Source organism: Equus caballus, chromosome 14 (genome assembly GCF_041296265.1).
Source record: "Equus caballus isolate H_3958 breed thoroughbred chromosome 14, TB-T2T, whole genome shotgun sequence".
Lineage (NCBI taxonomy): Eukaryota > Metazoa > Chordata > Mammalia > Perissodactyla > Equidae > Equus > Equus caballus.
The window spans coordinates 33508584-33531818 of NC_091697.1; the positions used below are offsets into that span (position 1 = coordinate 33508584).

Below are 23235 nucleotides of genomic sequence, written 5' to 3' on the forward strand. Positions count from 1 at the left end.
CACTGGAAGGGAGGGAGGGACCTCTTGACCATTAATTGAGTGTCACTACATAGGGTGGCATTATTATACCTAGTTTATAGTGGATAAAATAGAGCCTTATAAAGGATGAATTGACAATTGTCAAACAACTGGCAAATGGTAGAGTGGGATCCCTATTACGACTGACAGCTGTGTCCATATTCTTAAGCACACCACAAGTTTTGAGGTCCAGAAGGCTTGAACTTCACTTACTTCCTGACATTTCTGCCTTCTGTCTCCACTCCACATCCCAAATGCATCTCTTAGTTCTTTTGAAGCGAGTAGCACCACCATGCAAAACATGATCACGCTCTTTACAAATAAAACTCACATAAAGGGAAGGCAGTGTTGAGGAATGAGACAGGAAAGAGAGGGTCATGATATTAAGACAAACAAGTCCAACCAGACCACTGACACGACACCATGGATTAGAATGCAGCATTTTTATTGTAAAAGTCCACATATTAGGCAATTCCCTTTGTGAAAAGGTTTTCAGATACATAGACAGGGAGCAGCTGATAGTTAAGAATCAGATTATATGTAGTATATATTCATATTGCCAATACTATGCACACATTGGAAAGCTAGCTTTTTTTAGTGTCCCTGTCATGGAATACATTGCAAGTTGACAATAAGAACATGTTTCTCACTGTTGAAAATTTGCCAACAACTCTCCCAAAGAGTTAACATTTAATGTTAACAATTCAAAACAAGAAAATAAATAATTCTATTTACATGTGTTTGAAGTTATATACTAGAGCACTGATGTATTAAAGGTTTGTAAAATTGGCAGCTAAATGTGTTTCAAGATTCATCCAGATGAGTTGATGATGACTTTACATGGTTTAACGAAGCTGCTCTCCTTTTCTACCCTTGTTAGATTATCTATAAAATTTTATTAGCTATGATTGAATTCTGACTTAGAGTAATGATTATCACAAGAAGAACTGACAAAGGGTACTATTTTAGAAAAATAAGGATTCGGGATAAGTACATGTAAATGGAGCTCAATTCACCTCGTTTGAAGTCTGAGACAACCACTTCCATGTGATTACAGTATAGTTGAATGAGGCCACAATCCTAGGCTCAAACTGAATGTAAGTCATTCATTTGTTCTTTCATTTTTTAAAATTTAATCATCAGTACATTTTTTTCCCCATAGGGCATAGAATACTACATTCTGAATGCTATTCAGGTATGAATCCGGCTTATGCCTGTCATATGTCCTCAAGAGGAATTGTGGATGAGTCAAGGCTGACTCATCCTGAAACCTGGAAAAATAATACACAAACTCTAATTATGCCCTAGGAGACTCAGTTTTGTACACAAATATAGGACATAATTGTTGTTTTAAAAAGAGTGTGGACATTGGCTATAATAAATTTTTGATAATGAATACAAATAGCCAATATTCTTTGGATCCTTCTGTTTATTTCTACAAGATCAAATATCATTTGACAATGCCTACGTGAAAAGATCAATCACTGGTTCCAGGCCAGCACGGAGAGATTCACCAGAAGCATATGAAGCCAATTCACTTCACACTATATTTTGAGCACCATGTGCCAGTCACTATGCAAGGTGCTGAGGACCCAAAGAGGAAATGACAAGGATTCTGCCCACAAGGCACTCACAATCACTAGAAGCAGATTTTGAGATGGAGAATAAGTTCTGCTATGACCTATCATCCTAAAAGGAAGAAAAAATAGCGACAAGCAAGTATGATTACTTTATACTCTATGAAACTGGGCATCTTTAGAGGTGGCAAATGTTGATTATCTAGTCTATGTTTTACTTAAAGTGTTTTAATATGCCATACAAGGAAAATAATAAGCTTTTTGAATCTTCATGCATGAAGGAGAAGGTAGTGAAATTTTGTCCCTCCAATTCCAAACCCAAACCCTTATAATGACATTCATGATTCTTTTACAGCCCAAAGACACAGAATAAAAGACAATACTTTATGATGTTAACTTCAATCCATTTATTTTGGCTCTAAGGAGATGCATGCATTAAACTTGAAGCATTCTACGTTACTGAAATATTTACATCATTGTACATGTGATATAGAGGAAATTTTCTTCCTATCTTGTGATAGAGGCGTAATAGATTTCTAGTCTAGGCTCTTATATTTGAAGTGAGTTGTGATTTTTCTCAAATGAGGGACACATTCTATTGGGATGAAATATACCACAACTTGACCCCAGGTGAACATAGGGTACAGTTTTGGACCTTTTGCATCTAATTGCATTTTGAATTGAGTAAGCACACCACCACTGTAAATAGCCATGACTTTCACTATTTCAATTGCTGCAGCTGGAAAATATCTTGTTTAGTTTCAATGTTCTTGCTCTAATTCACTTTGCCTTGCAGGTTTGAAACACAGCAAACATTATAATTCAAATTACACTTATCAAAGGAGAGTTGGGCGCAAACAATATGACAATAATACAATTTACCAGGTTAGAACATAGAAACAAATTCAGATCATTATAAACACACAGGAGATTTTTTAAGTGGACTTAGAAAGAACATCTTCTCTCCATGAGGTTTAGTGAATAAGACCCATATCAATAAAAGCCATATCTTTTCACAGATAAAGGTAGGAGACCCAATAAACCAGATTGAACAAGCAGAAGGCAGTGGGGAAGAAGATCCGCGCATAGGAGTCCATTTTGGCAATACGAATATGTATCCTCCCGTGTCTCCAAGCTCCCGTTCGGCAATCTTCAAAACAGCAGAAAAAACTGGCACAGTCCTTGCCGTCGAGACATTCATATCCATATTCTTCATCTCTCTCTTGAAGGTGTGTGGCATTGTTCATTTGAATGGTTGCTGATCTTGGTCGGATATCAATGGTAGGGGCCTGAGACAAGGGTAGGGAAGGAGACGGATCAGAGTTAACATTCCTGATAAATCTTAGACTATTTCTCCACAATGCCACCAATGTGAATGATGGATCTGAAAATGAGTACTCAGGAAATTGCTATGACATTGTGATCTACAATGGTAAAATTGAACTCAGAAGGAGAGCACATTTGCAGATTTCAAATTTTGAGCTTAAGCAGTGCAGCTGAAAATAATACCATCAAGCTAAGAGCTATAGCAAGAAGATTGAACACCAAAAGAACTCAAAGTTTAAAGATATAAATCAAACAACTACATGGAATCTTATTGTAGTAAATATTAGATGTGAGATTGGTTACATGAAGGCATTTAATGGTGTGGCATGTGAGTAGAACAGAGAAATAAAAATGCATCAATTTTGAAATCAAAATTTTGTGTCATGCTTACCTATAGTCAAATAGTAACCTCCATTACACTGAGAAAATGTACTAAAAGCTTTCAATAGAAAATGTTAAAATATGTATAAATATAGACATTTCCTGAGTTTATACGACAATGGTATGGCTTATGTTTTAAAGGAATATAGTCCTTTGTCTAACATTCACCATCTAAAAGCTTCAGAATGTTAGCAGTGTTTACCTACATGTGAGTGAAAATTCAGAAAAAAAATGTTACTACCTGTCAAACTCTTTTTAGCATTTTGGAAGAAACCAGTACCAATTAACTGAATGCTAATCTAATCTTTACTACTAGACCAATTATCAAATTGTTATAAAACTCAATGACGTTTAATATTAATTTGGAGAAGCTAGTTTTAGGGTAACGTAAACACCAATCCTATGTCTCTGAATCAGCTATTAGAATTCAACTGCGAATAGAAATCTCCTTGTAATATTGCATGATGGAGCCAAAAGGCCCCTGGATCCCCTGGGAAGAAGGGATGGGTATTTTAACTTAAAACATTTCAAAGAGAATATTATTTTTATAGAACTGACAGGTAGAGTTCAGACCAGTGGAGATTATTAAATTTATTTATCAAAAAACAATACTATTTTGAATTAGGATTTACAAAATTAAATTTAAGGGAATATAGGGTATATATAGTATATGGTAGGTGCACCCAGTGAAAATGGGTCACATTTCCTTCTGAGAAGAGAGGGTAAGCTTTGGCTTTGATGTTTAAAGAGGCCCTCTTTACTAATGACATCTCATAGAGTTTATAGCTTCATGTAAGGTCAAAACCTCTGTGAATTAGTGTAGGGTTGCTGAATCAACTCTGGAAATCTATAGAACTTTCTCCATCTTAACTGTTTTTTCTCTAGTAGAATGCTTAAATGTTTACTCATAAAAAAATAAAACACCATGTAAGCGTTAATAGTTAAATTTAGCAGTTGCATGCAGTGAATTTCCATTCCAAAAACATTATACCTTGAAGGAAAACATCCGAAGAAGCTTTGGGTTTGTAGACAGAAAAGAGAATCGCATTTTTTTAATTAAAAGAGGGAGAAAAAGAAAAGAAAAAAGAGACAAAATAAGATAAATTAAAAATACATTTTGAAAACATAGTAAGTGAAATGAACTGAAATTATAAACACAGAAGGACAGTTCTGAGCTTGGAATAAAGTACATGGCCTAAAGTTGGACAATGGAATTTGGTGATTGCTAGTGAAATCTTCAGTAAATTAATCCACAATTGTCTAACTGCAAAAGCCAGTGTTGTTCACTGGTAAGGAAACTTTTACTGCCCAGGTTCCCTGTGTAGAAATACTGTGATTTTATTTTCTAATTATCATCAAATAGGCCTTAATAGATGAATCTTGACACCATGAACCAAAAGGCATATTAAATAGGAAAATGAAATTTCAGCTTCTCATTCGGAGCTTGGGCTCTTGCTAGTTCTGGTAAATCATCTAATTGGCTTAAAAGGGGGAAATGCATGAAATTCTCAGGTAATTTCATTTTGTCACTTTGTTTAATCCCCTTTTTCCTCTGCCTTCTTTTCTTCTTCTGTAATGTTCATGACCCTGGATTAAAGAATCCAAGTGTTTCCATTTCTGCAACAGAATCCACTCTGCAATGATGATCCACTCAGCTGTTAGAGAGAGCCAACAGGCTTTTTCCAAAGGATACTTCAGGCTTGTGTGAAAGCCATTCCTCACATCCTTGTGACAGCTGGCAGGTAATAATGCTGAGTGTCAATAGAACCATCTTTTTGGGGGGGGGGGGAATGGAATGGAAAGTAAAGGAGGGGGGAAAAACAAAACACAATACAACAGGGAAAAGAAAATAAGGATAGAGAAAATGCAAAAGCAGAAACAGGCAAACAGACAGGGAAGGACGGGACTGCATAAAGCGTAGTGAGTATTTGGGAAATTAAAGATAAGCATTTCTTTTTTATTAACCATCAAGAATAACCCTGCTTCTTTCTTTACCTGTTACAAATTCTTACGTTCAAATAAACATATGCCATTTGTAGAATTTCACTGGGCTTTCTGGAGATGCAACAGGGTACAACCTAGACTCAGCTAAAGTCCCTCATTATAATTCAGTCCCCAAAGGCCTTAGGTCAGATTGCTATGCACTATTATAGCCCTCATGAGCCTTAGAGCAGAAGACCAGGAAAGGCTATAAATTCAGGAGTGTAGGGTGAATTCCTTTGCCCCTGTTTTGAAAAGTAATGGACCTTAACTGTCATGGTGTGTCTTATGAGCCAGACACTGTGTTTAGGTGGGTAAATGGGTATCTACGTGCTCTCTTCAACATCCGTGATAAAAGACAATTGCTTTAGGCATTTGTAGTTGTGCCTCATTATCTCCACTTAAAATTTGGTGGCAAAGTGAAGTCATCCTTTCTGTTTCCAAACCGCCAAAATCAACCCAGGTTGGTAACAATAAAAATCATCAACATTAACCATCATCATCAACTATTAATGGTAAGGACTTTTATTGTTTAAGGTACCATGAAATACTTTTTACTTCCATTACCACATTTATTTCTCACAGCAGCCCCATAAGATATGTATTTTTTGTAATATATTCTCATTCTATATATGAAAAAATGAAGACACAGGGAGGCTAAGTGACTTGCTCAAACAATAGATGAGCCATTTCTTTTAAAAACAAAAAGAGACACTTAGTTTAAAACCAATAGAAGTCCTCTGGGGGCAACACACAAAAACACACACACACATTAAATTATTTGCAAAAGTTGGTCCTTGAAACTTCAAGAATCTTGTGGCTTCCTAATAGAAAGCCTTGGATGAAAATTTTAATTTAAAATATCAATAATTTAAAAAACTATAGCAAAGTGGCAGAAAGATGAAAATCAGTGAGACCTGGAATAATAGCAACTAGAAAAATGCATGCATTTCTCAGAAATGATTATATTCCCCATGAAATGAAGAGAGTAAGAGTGTTCCTTAGAATCAGGTCTCTCTCGAGTAACTAATGATCATAATGAATCCCTATGGCCCAGCCAAACAAACACATTGATTTTTCAACTTGGAGCCCAAAGTGTTGAGGCTTAACCTGGAGATAGTCTAAGCAAGACCAAACCAAAACAAACCGGTGGTCTTTCTGCATAAAAATTTCAGTGGTCCCAATAGGAAATGATACATACAGGGTTTTTCTTCTTTTTGTCTTTGTCCTTGCTTGGTTTCCGGTTGCTGACAAAATAATGCAGAGTGCCATACTCCACCAAAGCAGAGAAGACAAAGATGAAGCAGACAGATACAAAAAGATCCATTGCTGTGACATAGGAGACCTTGGGGAGGGACTTCCGGGCAATAGTGCTGAGGGTAGTCATTGTCAGGACAGTGGTGATACCTGAAGAGAAGCACAATAAAAATTTTGTGACCACGTCAGCAAGCTGGGTAAGTGAGTCACTACTGAGACTAAACTTGTTTTGTGACTTCTGATAAGCAACCTCAGCAATGGGAAAGGGAGTTTAATTGGAATTCATTCACTCCGTACACAAATATTTATTGCCTGCCTATGATCTATCAGCTACTGTGACAAGCACTGCGTATATGTTGAGAAATAAAATAGACATGGTCTCTGCCCTTATGTACCCCACAATTTAGTGAGAGAGAACATTATGAATCAAGTAAATAAAGAAAAGTATAACTACAAATTATGGTCTGTGCCATGGAGAAGAGCAGGGATGATGAGAACCTAGTTAGATGGATGTTGAGGGAAGGCTTTTTTGAGGAGGTGAGGTTTAAGGTAAGCTTAAAAAAATTAGAAGAAATCAACTTTTTAACTATTCGCAGAGTAAATAAATTAAGGGCAGATGCTGAGGAAGGAAAACCTTCTTTTTTAAATTTTTAGTATACCTGGCATCTGGGGAGGGGCAGGGGTATCAAGGTGATGCTGAGGAAATAGATAGAAGTTCTATCATGCAGTGCAGGCAAAAAGTTTGCATTTTATTCAAAGCGCAAAGAGAAGTCATTTAAAGGTGTTAAATAGAGGAGGTGAGCTGTGTGTGAGTGACATGTTCTGATTGATGCATTCTTTAAAGACTATTATAGGATGAAAATAAGTATTTCAGAAGTAACATCATAACTAATATTTACTGAAAACGTCGTTGTGCAAGGTACTGTGATAAAGATTTTATGGATGGTCTCTCTTTGAATCTTTATGGCAGATATTTTTATTTTGATTTTATAGTTGAGGAAAATGAGGCTAAAAGACCAGCTCCATATTGAACAGTTAGTAAAGTATCAGGAGGATTTGAACATAGGAATTAAATGTCTGATTTCAAAACCCTTCTTTGTCTCATTGTACAACAGGGCCCACCAAACTAGCCTTCCCAATGGTTGTTTAATGACAGGGAACAAAGTTAAGAGAACCTATATGCATCTACCAGAGAAGGATCAGGGACCTTCCTTCTGTAAAAGCTGTGTTATTTATAACAAAGGCAACACGTACTCAGTATTTGAATAGGTTCTAGCTCCAGCAGTAGGAAGTGAAGTCAACGTAACAGTCTAGGTCTCAGTTTCCCATCTGTTGGACTAACTCTTTGAAGCCCCACTCATTTCTTACCATTCTGATTCTAAATTCAACATTTCCTATCATGACTGGATGCATCTTTCTGTACTCCAAAAGCAGGAGTCCTGAGCCTTTACCATCTCCAGCTTTGTGACTTACATTTGTGATGAGGAAGAGGGAAAAGGGGAAATTTCCATCATCTAAGACTGTGCAATTCTACTACTGCTGACCAAGAGATTTCCAGGAGACAGTCAACTGTCAAGATCAGTGGTGGTTGAAATAACTTCGCAGAAAAGAGTAAGTTTTAATAGAAGAGAGGGATGATAAAGGGAACTGTAGTTACAAACTACAGCTATCGCACCTTTCCAACACTATTGTTACTGATTACAGAATTATCCATCTCCCTTTCTAGTCGATAATCTCTGTAACAACAGACAAGACATCCATCTTGATGTCCATAGTAACCTCTCAGTCGAGTGTAGTGCTGGGACTCAATAATTATCTGCTGAATGAGTAAATGAAACAATCAAGGGATAGTGAATATATGAAAGGTCAAAGAGACTCAACCCACATTTGAAAGTAGGAATCCATATTGATGACTTGTGGGAGAGAGTTTTAATTTCACATAACAGTCGCTAACTTTTAGAGATCTCTTCCTTTAGCCATGGACTGGGTCAAGCACTTTATATATTATCTCACAAAATCCTCACAATGAGATAAGCACTGTTATTCTTTTTTTTTTGCAGGTGAAAAAAAATAATGAAGCACAGAAAGAATAAGAAATTTATCCAAGCTAGTAAGTGATAGAGATGAAATACAAGCCTAGGAAGTCTGACTTCAAATGCTTTACCGTGAACCACATTGTTCTATTTCCTCTCTGTGAAGAGGTACATAATATGTGGCATGAAACACCAGACACTTGGGAGCTACAGTAGATTCCTAATTCAGGATATGATGTGGGTCTGTGGGTCTTCCATGTTGTCGTGACAGAAACTTAGGAATGCTTAAGTATCTCGTCTAGAGACTGGGGATGGTGTGGGGAGGACCTCATAGGGTTCTTCTCAAGATTAAATTAAATAATGTTCACAAAGTGCCAATTCCTAGTAAAGTGTCGATAAATGTAAGATTTCCCAGTCAGGGAACCACATGAGCCATCTGTCGGTTGTCATACGGTGGTAGCTGCATATTGCTGTGCTGCTAAAAGCCATGCTATCAGTATTTCAAACACCAGCAGGGTCACCCATGGTAGACAGATTTCAGCAGAGCTTTCATACTAGGAAGAACCTGGCCACCCACTTCTGAAAAGAATTGGCCATGAATACCCTATGAACAGCAGCGGAGCGTTGTCTGGTACAGCGCAGAAAGGTGAGAGGATGGTATAGAAAGACCAGGCAGGGTCTGCTCTGCTCTACACAGGGTTGCTGGGAGTCAGAATTGTCTTGACAGCATAAACTAAAAATTTACAAAGTTCTGCCTGGAGCTACAGGGAGGAATACAATGATGAGTGGACAAGTGGGAGTTTTAACTGATTCTCCAACCAACAAGATGGCTTGATGTGGTTTTTAAGTCCAGTCTTGCTAAGCAAAGAAATTAGACTTCTCTTACCTGCAGTAGATGCAAAACATCCATAGCCTTTACCAATTCCTCCAGTCTTGGCATGAAGCAAGCTCTGCAGGCATGCTACCTCACCTCAGATTGGGTCAGAGTACTAATTGAGTACTTGGGTCAGAAGTACTAATCGGTAATTTCATTGTTTCATCCATTGTCATTACACTATGATTAAACCTCACCAGCTACCACCTCTGTACCAAACTATATTCAAGTGTTATAAGCTCCAGGATGAGGATTCCCCCAGGCTCTAGTGGTCTGAGCTCAGAAAGCAGCCAGAGTCTGCCAGCCATGTGAGTCTACTTATCTCATTCATAAAACAACTTGGTTCTAACTGTTCTGTGGCAATAAGCCTGAAATCTACAAGTGGTTAAGGTCACCTGGCTTAACTCTTGGTTGTAAATATTGGAAAAGGTAACTGGACCCAGTGAAATCTAGGTCAGTGTTCTAAAATGTGATTGCACATTAGGATCACAGGGGAAATTTCTTTTCTGTCTCCTAACCCCCAGGCCATGCTGGCAACAAATTAAATAAGCGTTTCTTGGGGGCGGACTAAGGCAGTTGTACGTTACAAAGCCCCCTAGTGATTTAAATGTGCTGTATAATTTAAGAAATACTGATCTAGAGAAGTGAGACACCAAAGTTAAAATAGAGAAACTTGCTCAACCCAGCTGCCCACCTTTCGCCACAACTGGCCTTCGACAAGGCCTCACACCCAAAGCAAACCTGGGTCTCATTAGCTAAGGTGCAGATCCACCACCTACTGGTTGTGTGACCTTGTGTAAGTCATTTAACCTTGCAGCACCTCTTTTTCCTTAGCTCTGAAAAATGTGGTTATTTTTATTATTATTACAGCAATGTCTACATGCAGTTGTGAAGAGCAGAAAAGACATGGGAACCAAATAGAACATGTCTGACTTGTAGTCAATGATCATATAGGAACACTAAGCTACTATTTGCTCAGGGGCCTCTCCCTCATTCCTCATTCCTCAGCTCACTCACCTTGATCCCTCCCACCATGGTCTTTTGCCAGTGAGCATTCATTTAATGAATAATTGAAGTGAGCTACCCGTGTGGCCATAACAGAGATTTTAAACAGTAGGAGTCTGAACTTCTAGAGAAGAGATTGATTTGAAATCTTTTCTTTAAAATATTTTTGGGATGAGTAGATTGGAATGCATCAGTGCATTTGTTCCATCCATTCACAAGTGCATACATTACTTGAATAATCATTGAGGTACCAGCTATATGCCAGGACTATACCGGGAGTGAAAAAGACATTTACATTCTGATATGAGAGACAGACATAACATGTAATGCAACACATTCACTCAGAGTGACAAGTAATAGGCTCAACATATTTTGGGTTTGATTCAGCATGTAGCCTTAGACAAGATATTATAATTGTTGAATAGGACTTATAAAGTACCACATATAACAGAAAAAATCAAAATAACTATTTCGAAACAGATGGGAGACTAAATTAGGTTTGGAATAGGACAAATATGCAAATGATGTCTTTTTTTCCCCAGTAATCGCTTCTGCCCTTTAATAAGCTGGTACAGATCATTTTGTCAGAAAATGACTACGGCTGCTCACATTTCTGAGGCCTCATTATGTTTTGTGCACTTTGCATGGAATACCTTATTTAACCTAATAAAACCCCACAAGTTAGGTACAGGAAATGATAAATATTTTACATGTGAGGAAATTGTGATCTATAGAGATTAAAGGGCATTTCCAAGACCATATTATACATATGGGTCGAAATCCAGATTTGTTAGATTTCAAAATCCAAGCTCTTTATTATTGCATGATCCTGCCTCTCTAGCTGAAGAGTGAGCAAGGGATGTGGTTCTAGTTTTCACATGGCTGATGAAACAGGATTGTGGTTTTATAAGTCATCTTTCAGTAGCTCTATTCTTACTTAGCTAAGTCTTTAAGGAATTTTATGTCAGTATGAAAATTTTGTTCATGGGTCTAGACTCCAAAGATCTTATGAGTTTGTGGTTTTGTTATAATCTCTATGAGCCTTCTTCCTCATGTGAGGAAAAAACATGTGAAAATCCAAGACAAACATCACCACACGCAATAGATGGAGCAAATGGCAAATAATCTTAAAAGTGGAGGGGAGGGGTTCCCAAAATTTCACATGTAATTGTGTTTTCCCAAAAATAATCCTTTCAATGGCTCTTTTATAAAGAGCCAATTACTATGTATGTGTGTCTTCAAATATCATCATGATAATTATGCACATTAGAATTAATCAACAGCCAATGGTATGTTGGTAAATGTGTGACAATTGACTCTAGAAGAAGAAGCTCCTCATCTTTAGTGTGTGTCTATTTCCATGTTGTTAATACTCTCCCTTTGGCTGATTTCAAGCTACAAATGTGATATCACTGAACACATCGCTGGAAAAGGGCAATCAGCTCTCACGAACTGGTGTGAGCAGCTCCAGCATATAGCTGCCCAGAGACCAAGACCAAAAACTCTGTTGAAATTACAAATTTGCTTATATCCTGGTTAACTGAAATTTATCAGGAAAAGTTACTGAAGAAAACCTATTGAGGTAATTAAGGAAAACAGAATTAGGAAGCTTTAAACATTGTCTTTCTTTTTTATATGCTAGTTTTCTCTAAAATGAAACAAATGGCATTTCTATGTAATTGCTGACTAAATTCAGTGCAAATCAATTTAGAAAAGGGAGCAAAGATCACTGATATTGGGTACTTATCTTGGGATCTACAACACCAAGAAATGAGTCTCACCTAAAGAAGTCCTGGCTGGAACAGCATCCTTATTGATCCAGAAAGACACCCAGGAGAGGACGACGATGAGTGTGCAGGGGATGTAGGTCTGGATGGTGAAGTAGCCCATTCTTCTGCTCAGGTCAAAGTAGACAGTCATGACCACGTAATCTCCTGCCATAGAACAAAGATAGCGCCACACAGCGCCTTAGCAAAAACGGTAAGGCATTTGCACACAAACGTATATTCAACTCTCATGTTCACACGTTTAAATTGAGAGCTCTGTACAAGGGATATGTTGAAAACTATCTTCTACCCACCTGAGTTAGAAACCAAAATAAAAAGGCAAAATCCAAACTAAACGGAATTCTGATCCTTTTAGAAGCAATGTGACTACTAGATAGAAGGAAACATTTGTGAGCATATTGATCAGATTTTCTTATCTTGGGTTATTTTTGATGGTTCCTTCTCTGCCTACTTAACACACCATATAAATTTCTCTTGTTTGGTGGGAAGGGAGAGGAATAGTGTTTCTACACTGTGCCTCTGTTGCCTGCAATGAATCCTAAGGTTTGTAGCAATTTCCTCTTGTTTTCAGGACCTTTCTTCATACAAACTAGAGAGGAATATCCTGGTGTTGACACTAATAAATGACTATTTTACTCAGTTTATAACAAAAATCCTGTGCTGAGATATTTTTCTCATGTTTTCATTGAATCATATGGTTTTCCTTCATAGCAGTTACTTCAATTAGTAATTTCTTATCTGCATGGGTCCACAAACTGTGTCTATTCTAAGCCATCATTGCACTACAGTACTTAGCATCCTACTTGATTCCAAATAGGCATTCATTAACATTTGTTCAATAAATGATCAAATGAATGAAAACATTTATAAATTTAAACATAAAGAAAAAAACGAAAAATCAAGAAGCTGGGGCCAGCCTGGTCGCACAGTGGGTGAGTGCGCACCTTCTGCTTTGGCAGCTCAGGGTTTGCCGATTTGGATCCCGGGTGCGGACATGGCACCGCTTGGCAAGCTATGCTGTGGCAGGCATCCCACATATAAAGTAGAGGAAGTTGGGCACGGATGTTAGCTCAGAGCCAGTCTTCATCAGCAAAAAGAGGAGGATTGGATGCAGATGTTAGCTCAGGGCTAATCTTCCTCCAAAAAAAAACCCAAGAAGCTGTATTCTGGAATATTTGGTTAAAAAAGGGAGCTTGTGGGGCCGATCCCATGGCCTAGTGGTTAAGTTCAGGACACTTTACTTCAGTGGCCTCGGTTCAGTTCCTGGATGTGGAACTATGCCACTCGTCCACCGCTATGCTGTGGCAGCAACTCATATACAAAATAGAGGAAGACTGGCCCAGATGCTACCCCAGGGTGAATCTTTCTCAGCAACAAACAGACAAACAAAAAAGGAGTTTGTGTGAATAATCCAGAGAGTAGAGTAATAAAAGAATCAAAGAATAACCACATAGCTATACATGAGAACAATTTAATGTGACACAATGTGAAGTCTCCGATTTTTTACAATCATGATGCATGCTTTGCTTTTAAAATTTCGTGTCCTTCATTTTGTATAATTCCAAGTAAAATTTTAGAGAATTTTAATTTTTGATTTTAGAAAAGATACCTTGGAGACATATCCTAGTTACTATATTTTTATGTTTTCTGTATGTTCTTAGAGAACATCTGTTTCAAAGACTTTATCTGCTCTTGCAATGAGAGGTGAACACATGAGACCACTTTCCAAATGTTGCTTCTTCTTTCTTTACTAAATTATAATTCATCCTAAAATGCATGGAGAATGAAATCTGAATCATGAGTTTTAGTTTAATAATTTGGTTTTGTGCCTGCGTTTCTCTACTTACTTGGCTGATTTAGATCTGATTTGAAAATAAGGTACTTTAGAAGCCTCGTGCAGAGAAAGTTGACTTATTAGGGTGGGTTATTCCTATTCAGTCCAGTTCTTCCTTCCCACTCTGAAGCTTTAACTCCGCACCCTCCCAAGCTACTGGGACACAAAACCCTTCGTGGGCTCCTGTTTGAGGAAATAAAAACTCTCCCCTAACCCTGCAGTGTTTCCTCACTGGGGTTAAGACTACCTGCCAATACTGTCCTTTGGTGGATTGATGTACTGTTTCTTGTCTGAGTCAGGTCTGGTTAAGGCAGTGATAGTGACGCAGACACTAACTGGGAAATAAGCTTCCACTGGAACATCAGTTCCCTCTCGGAGATCAACACATAGCAAATTATTTAGCAATTATCCCTCAAAACTTGAAGCTATGAATTTCTTATTGATGATAACTAGATTTTGATTTGTTCCCTGGGATTATGATTCTTCTGTGTTGATTTATCTGGACTTAAGCTATTTAAAGCCAAAGCATTTTCTAAATTAGTTTGGTCTCTGCTTTTGTTCTAATTTAGAATATAATACATACAGGCAATGAATGAGAAGTAAAGACATTTAATTTGAGATGATCCCTATTAATGTCTATCTTTTTTTTTTTTTTCCTGTTTCCTTGATTTGAATACCAGAGGCAAATGCAAGCTAGGAGAAACAGAGAGGTTTTCCTCTAAAATAATATTCAGGGACACTTTTTCCTCCCTATTTTCCAAGTCCTTGAGAGTTTTCTGCATATTTTAAACACATGTTTAAGTGAAACTTTACAAATTATAATATTTTAAATAAATCTAGACAATTTTAGTAACTTCTTTTTACTCCTTATCATGTAAGTGAATTAGAATCTATACTTCGGCATTAACGATCTGACTCTTTTAAAGGTGAACTTTAATTTTGCCTGAGGTTAAGAAGATAATTATCTCAATTCAATTCTCCACTTCCCTTTAGGTCAGAATCTAAACTTCCACAGCCGATTTATCTATCAATTTGTATTTTAAGGTAATAGCTTCTGAGCATCTTTCATCTTTGCCAGCAAATTCAAAGCTTTTCTACCGGTAGATTACTGATTCAAACTTGGGAACAGGCCATTTAATAGCAAAGCAGCTTCACAGTGACAGTCTGATGCTTGTCTTATCTCTAAGGCCACATCGCTTTTTGTATTTTTAAAAACTCTTGGGCTGAGGAGCCTATAGATTCAAATCCCCTTAAAGGGCCGCATCAGTGAATCCCAGGCCCAAAGGTTTAAATGCCAACCAAGGCAAAGGGGGTTATTTCAGCCACTTCAGATTTATTCTGTCTACTGACTTTTTCCTAACATGATATTTAAAGTCATAGCATTTTATAAATTAGTTTGGTCCCTGCTTTTGTCCTAATTTAGAATGCAATAGACACAAGCTATGACAGAGGAGACATATAATTTGAATAACCCCTGTTAATGTCCATTCTTTATTTTTTGTAATCTTATGTCTAGTTTTAGGAAAAGAACATCAACATTAAAGAACAGTGAATTCCAACTATTATTTTTTAGCTGTGTTGTTAACCATATGAAAGCTTTAAAATTCAACATTTATTAGGGCATTTAGACTCTTATTTCATGCATGAAATTCTCTCCTCTTAAAAACTTAATGATTCCATGGTAGAGAATTGTTTCTCTCTGTTGAACACCTGAAATGATAAAAATAATTATGTTCTAGTTACCAGTAATGAGGCCCTACTATGTGCCAGCACTGAATGGTTTGTATATATTATCTCTAAACATCCTAAACACTTTGCTGGGATGGTGAAAATACTAAGACTTCACTTTGTTCCTCTCTCATGATTCTTACTCCGTCCACTTCAATCTAGTTGAATAGAGTATATATTATTCTACTAGGTTAACTTTGAAGGCTTGGTTAGTATTATACTTTTCTTTACATTCCTTTCTCTAATCTCTTCTTTATTTGTCAACAATTTGTTTTTGGTGGGGGGTGGGGGTGAGGAAGATTTGCCCTGAGCTAACATCCATTGCCAGTCTTCCTCTTTTTTAGCCAGGGGAAGATTAGTCCTGAGCTAACATCTGCCAATCTTCCTCTATTTTGTATGTGGGCCACTGCTACAGAATGACCGATGAATAGTGTAGGTCTGTGCCTGGGATCCAAACCTGCAAACCCAGGCTGCTGAAGCAGAGTGCACTGAACTTAACCACGAGGCCATGGGGCCAGCCCCAACAAATATTTTTAATCATTGCTATGCATAGAACACTATATTAGGAAATGTGGAGACTATGACCTATGGAATCTCAAAGTGATTGTAAATTAAATGGGTTAAATGGGAGCAAGATTATTTTCTCTCTGACTACAACTCAGGCAGACAGAGAGAAATAATGAGACAATGTATTAAATCCACATTTATCACCCCTCATTAAACCCTTGAATCTCGGGCATAATTCCATGAGGTTGACTTTGACTATCAGCAGGCAGGAGTTGATTGGCTGCATTTTCTTCTGGGGAAATTATTTTCTAAAATTAGATCTGTACCTCACCTAACACACAAAAATAAATTTAAGATGGACTGAAGATCCAAGCTTAAGCATGACTATAAGTACTCAAGGAAAAAACATAGGAGAATATCTTTATAATCTTACTATGGAAAAGTCTTTGTCAGCATCACATAAAACATAAAAGGCACAAAGGAAAAAAAAATCACATTTACCATGTAAAACTTAGAACTTTCCTATTATAAAGAATGCTTTACATAATTTTAAAAGGCAAAAATACCACACTTGAATAAAATATTTCCAAAAAAATAAAAAATCAAAGGCTAGTATCACTGATGCATAAAGAATTCCCATTGATCATTGGGAAAAGAAATCCAAATTTTTAGCTGGGTTAACCAAAATGAATGAACAATTCATGCATACTAAATATACGAAAAGATTCTCAACTTCAGTAGCAATCGGTAAAATGCACAGTAAAGTAATAGTATTTCACTTTTAACCTCTCTGCTTGGGGAAAAAAATAAACTGGTAATTTCCAGTACTGACAAGGTGTGGACAAAGAGCAGAGCTGCACACTCTGGGCGGGGGTATACACTGATGTAAACTTTGGGGAAGGCATTCGGGAAGTATGTAAAAAAAGGTATTTCATTCTTAGAGATCTCGAATAAACACTTCAGAAAAAAGTGGTTTTAAATATTGCCTTTCAGTTGGCACCAAGCTTTTGCCATGTGCTTAAAAGGATGAGTAGAATACTCAGTCCTTGGGCAGAATCCCAGTGCCTGAGCTTAAGAAGTCTAGAGCATTGTGGGGGAGAAAAGATTTTCAAATGTAATCAGCTGCTAACTTCCATGTATGGCACCCCCAAATGCTTCTGCATCCATCGCCTGCACACTATTCCCCGTGGTGTCTCAGGCAGGCTCTCATGAACTATTCTGGAATTATGTTCAACATTCTTCTGGCAACTAGGTCCTTTGAGGTCAAGAGAGGGAAAACCATATAGTGTGATCCGTGCCATCCAGGAATCCTCAGGCGAAGAAAGACATGAATGTGGCATCACGCCATGGCACAAGGGATCCAATAAAACATATCTGTGAGAATTTATCTTACACGTCTGATTACATGAAGTTTCTGGCAAGCACATTTCTGAAAGTTCTGATTAAATAATGCCACTCTTCACAAACTTTAAAGAGATCCATGCTCCTCTGCAAAGAAGGCCCAAACTCCTTAGCCTGGCATGAAAGGCTGTCTATAATCTGAATTTAACCTAGATCTTTCTCTCTCATATTCACTTCATGTTCTCTAAGCCCTAGACAAAGTAAATTAAATATTTTCATTTCATGCTTCTATGATTTTTCTCTTTATTCTTCCTGGCATCCTATGTCTCCGGGATTCCTAACTCCTCTCCCACTCCTTTTCCTCATTCCAACCTTCCACTCCTCCCTCCCCTGCACACACACTCCATACTGTGACTAGGCCTGTGCTAAGATAGTAGCCATCTTAAGTAAAGTTGAAAATTAAGTAAAACTTAAAAATTCATTTCCTCAGTTGCTTAAGCCGCCTTCAAGCGCTCAATAGTTAGATGTGGTTAGTGACCACTCTGTTGTGATAAGTACCAATTATGGAAAAGTTGCTTCCTCATAGAGAGCTCAGTTGGACAGTGCTGATCTAAACTAATCTTTCTAGAATGCATTTCTGCTCATGCCATTCTCTTCAAGTTTCTCAGTATAAAATCCTTACTACTTACCCCATGATTCTAGTCTATTTTGCCCTGATCCACACTGAATCATCCCAGCCACATCTCACACCATTTATAATCTCCCTCTTTAATGCCCACCCAATCCGATTTGCTTTCTGCTTTCCCAAGGGGTTCTGCTCATTCTTTTGTCCTCATTTGCCAAATGTTGCCTCCAACTTCTGGAATACTCTGCTCCTCTGATCATGTCACACACATATACACACCTCCAAACTCTTCTGTAATTGCCCATTTTTGTCAGGAGACATTAAAATTCTTTAACTTTTCCTGTAAGACTTTGTATGACCTTTTCCCTGACTATGTCTCCAGTCTCATCTTAAATAGTATTTTTTCATGCTCCAATTGGGGTTCTTGCAGTTTCTTCAATGCCCCCTGCTACCTACCTCCTGCCTTAGGATCTTTTCACATGTTAATTCCCTTGGCTCAAACTTTAGTATCCCCATCTTTACTTAATTAACTCTATTCTTTCTTCAGATGTCAATTAATTTATCCCATCATTAGAGAAGCCCTTATTAGATCAAATGTCCTCAGTGAGGTCTCATAGCATCATATGTCTACCATAGAGCTGATCATAATTATAGTGCATGACTGGCGTGAATGTTAGATTACACTCTAGATTATAATTAGTCCATGAACTCAATAAAGGAAGTGGCTGTACCTATTTTGTTCAATATTTTATTCTCAGCACCTGGTACAGTGCCTGGTTTAAAGAAAGAGTTCAGCAATCATTTGTTAAATGAATAAATGCTCTAGTTCAGCAGACCATGAAGAAAATCCTGGGTGAACTATACACCAAAAGCATTTAAGACCAAGGCAGAGATCAACATGGACTTTTAAAATATTAAACTTTTACTTTAGAAATTGTTGCCTCTGGAAATATTTTTACTGGATCCCTTGCTGAATGTAATCCCCTGAGATGCAGATATAAGGTCACAGTGAGCTGTTAGCAATCTTAACAGCTTGCCAAGAATTAAAAAGGCAAGGGAAATCAGCCACATCAGAGTGGCCACATTATGCTTATTAAAAAATCGATTGGTGATTTGCGCTTCTCAGCCAGATCCAATTAGTGAAGGAAGAGAACAAAGGGGCTTCGCTGCAGAAGCAGAACCATCGTAGTCTTCCACATGAAGTCTAATAGGTGTGTTTTCATTTCAAAATGTCACCATTTTTATCTCATCTGTTGTTTAAGTTCACATGTTGAGGAAAAAGAACAAAATAACAGTTGGGGAAAAAACAATGAAAAAGGAAAAGTGTAATTTGTAATTTTTTTCCAAGATAAATTTGTCTTTTAAAGACTCCCTCTGACTTCTCTGAGGAAAGGCAGCACAAAATTGTGTTTAGAACAGGAGCTGCTCCAACTTAGCTTCCCTTGAAGCAGAGCTGGCATCCAGAATTCTCGCAAGAGTGACTTGGGGGTTAGCTGTCAGAAAAGAGGAGCGAAGGAAGCAGAAAAAGGCAGCGGAAAAAAGCATGGATTTGCTTCAACCTAAGGAAAAGAGCTTCCGGGAGGTTCTGGAACAAACTGTACCACATAGTTAGTCCCACCTTGAGGCAAGAGCAGCAGCAATTTGCATTCTGTAGGCTGAAGTGGGGTGATGTTCATCTCCTAGTGGAAATGGCTCTATTTTGGCCAAAGGCAATTCCAGAGAAGGGGACTGTTAGCACCCAACCCTTGCAGCACCTGAAGGATGAGTGCATCAGCTCAGAGAAGGTGATGGAAGAAGGGGACATTAATAATGTCCACTGCAAGGACTGTGGTGTCAGACTGGCTGGGTTCAAAAATCCTAGTGCTCTCACAAACAGGTTGTGTGATTTGGGGCAAGTTCCTCAACTCTCTCAGTCTCAACTTCCTTACTAGAACACCTAATAGTGTTATTGTGAACATTTGTATGGAATACCAGCTGGTCTGACTCAACCACCAAACTAGAGCATTCCTCTCAGAGAATAGCTTTGGACAGAAGGAAGCTCAATATTCACAAAACCTCCAGAGATTAGTGGTTTTCTCTAGACAGGGAATCTAGGTATTTGCTCCTATCTCAGTTCTCTGTACTGTTTTACTGGAAAATCCTCTTCATTAGTGTAACAGTGTCTCTTCCTCACCCTCTGAAAGAGCTATGACAGATTCTTAGCTCCATGTGGCCTTTCGTAATGCAATTCATTATTTTGAGCCCATCATCAAATTCCAACAATACAGCAAGTAAATTCACCTTGGGATTTGCATAAATAAAACAACTGGCTTGGAAATCTAAAGTTGAAGACACAAATGAATGCATTTGCCACTTTGATCCATCCAAAGGGAATGCAATTTCCCAGCATAATTAAATGTAACTCCTACCAACATCTGACTAGATGCTAAAATGTGTTTTACATAAGTGCAGAGTAGTTTGTGGTAGCAGAAAATACACAGGATCCAGTCCCAGGATTCAAGTTCTACTGATGACATTAAAAAGGTGCAGAGACATGGGTAAGTTTTTAAATTCTCCCAGTAAAACAGGGATAATCATACCTGTTGCTAAGGCTGTGCCGTACGTGCTAATGGTAACAAAGTGTTTTGTAATCTTTCAGATACAATCGATGGAGGAGGTGGTACTTGCAACTTCCTAAAGATAGTTGTTTTACAAAATAGCTTCTCTGACATTGGTAAGTAAGCTTCCTGTTGAGTGATATTGTTTTTAGCCTTTGTTAAAAGACTGCCTGCAACCTTCAGGAATAAGAGTAAAGCAGCCAGTTTTCTTTTTCTTTATATGAACAGCAATGTATCCACGAAAACCATTAATACCATCATTTTAATATAGTTCACAAATTTGTGTCACAAAAATTAAATATCCTCTTCTGTTCAACTTGGACTCTGAAGTACAGACTGCTTACATATCACATGGCTTATTAAGTCAAAGGTGACACAATAGTCTTTTATGTGTGGTTACTTCTTGCATAGCACGTTATTGTGACACCACTAGGTCTCCTAATCTATCCCTTTGAGAAGTCTCATGTGGGAGAAATTTAAAAACATAACTTCATATTTCATTCTTAGCTCTCATGGCTGTAAGTCACTGACTGGAAATATTTTCGACAGGTGAGAAGAAACCACTAAGGAACGCATACCATAGTGTAGTTATATCTGTTTCTGTCAACTTTGATAAGAAAATTTGACTGGCTTAGTAGAGATGTCAGTGGAAATCTGAGAAATCCTAAGAAAAAGAGCAGTCTTTTACCTCCAGTCAACCATAGATAAGTACTAGCTAAGGAAGGACTTTATGCTCCTTGGAATTAGAGATTATAATTAATTTGTCAATCCCAGGGCCACAGAGAAGGGGTCGGTATGTTATATTTTGCCATGCTGATATAGAAAGGACAAGATTCCACTTCACAGAGGAATTGAGTAGAAATCCTATTTGTCACCTGTGAAGGAGCAAGATTTCCCCACAGGAAAGTCCTGGTCCACAGGTCTGTCTCTGGAAAACGGAGTCTTCAACCATGAGCAGCCACTCGTTCCATCTACTATGAAGCCATCAGCCTGTTCTCCTGAAAAGTTGTTTGGCATTCACAAATTTGTAAAAACAGGAGTGTATCCATTGCACTGAGTTCTTGTCCCAAGATGGCTAAGAACTAATTGTTGATATTAATAAGTGATTTTAACTTGCCACTCTGGGCCTCAGTTTCTTTTCTTGTGAAACAGAGATGATAACATCCACCACAGAAACCTTATAGGATTATTGCAATGCTCAATTCTTGTTATAATTTCCATCATTTTTCAGTCCCTCTTATACGACAAAGACTCTACTAGGCACTCTAAATGCCATTCAAAACTATGCTTTACTATTATTAGACATATTTCACTGATTAGTATACAAAGGTTCCGGAATTTGTGGTAATTTCTTTACAGCCACCGATATTGGAGTAGGCATCTAACCAAGGTTTGACTCTAAAGCCAAAGCTCTCACATTAATTTCCATTAATTCTAGTAATCTAACAGGTACAAAAAGCTTAGAAACGCAGTAGTTTAGAACCATTAGGGGGCATTTGAATCGTGAAATATGGGTTCAAATTATAATTAGAAGGATGCTGCCTTGTTCTCTCCAAAATAAGCATTTTTTAATTCTTTTTAAGTATTCTTCATAAATTTAATTTCTACAAATAATTTTTATCCTTTAACATTATAATTTTTGTTCTTTTTCTCAGCTTGTATTTTATTTCATCCATTGTTTAATATTTCTTCCAAATTTTGAAAGCCAGCAGAAATCAAAATATTAAAAAAGAAGGAAAAAGAAGAAAGAAGAGGAGATAAGAGAGGAAAATAAAAGATGGGAGATAAAAGAAGGAAAAAGAAAGAAGAAGAAGAAATTAGTTGGGGGGGACACTTAAAGTAAGGTGTCTAAAAATGTGTTTCATTGAGTGTTGATTCGATAATATACTAAAAATAATGGCTTCTTTGGGAGCATTTGATTTTGCTTCATAGCACGCTCCTCCACTCGAGGTTTGCAACGCACGTTACCACAGATGCAGCTCTGCGCTATGGAAGATGTCTACTTTAACCTGAAATTCTCCAAAGGTGCATGATTGTAGAACCTGTTTTTTAGAGAATTCTTGCTAGAGTCTATAGTATAAACATTCAGCAGGACTTGCTGTGGGACATACGCCTCTATGAGGCAGCGTTGCTCCATCTTCCCTCATTGTTTTCCTGATCTGTTAAATAGCATTTTCTATCATTTTAGAAGGACTGAAAAGAAAAAATTCCACTCTGACCTCTTCCCGCTGTATTCATTTTGTATTATCTGATTGGTGAAATTGGGACACTTGACCACATAGGTGTTTTCTTACTGGATGGAGATAATGATTTCTTACATATCTGTTATCCATTTGGTAAGCTCCCCTGAGTCAAGGCATGGGCT

The 23235-nt window shown here is 37.6% G+C and overlaps 1 protein-coding gene across 2 annotated transcripts in view; it reads right to left on the minus strand.

Moving 5' to 3' along the window:
- Window positions 1–446: 446 nt before the first annotated feature.
- The window catches only part of GABRG2 (gamma-aminobutyric acid type A receptor subunit gamma2), a 100392-nt gene continuing 77603 nt past the window's right edge, over window positions 447–23235 (minus strand). Inside the window, exons 7-10 of one of the 2 annotated variants that reach the window (NM_001433549.1) lie at window positions 12233–12385; window positions 6484–6689; window positions 4294–4317; window positions 2609–2884 (exon numbers count right to left, since the gene is read on the minus strand). In NM_001433549.1, coding sequence (NP_001420478.1) covers window positions 2609–2884; window positions 4294–4317; window positions 6484–6689; window positions 12233–12385 — 659 coding nt within the window. Of the gene's footprint in view, window positions 2885–4293; window positions 4318–6483; window positions 6690–12232; window positions 12386–23235 lie in introns of both variants that reach the window. The other variant, XM_070232630.1, reaches the window with a different exon arrangement.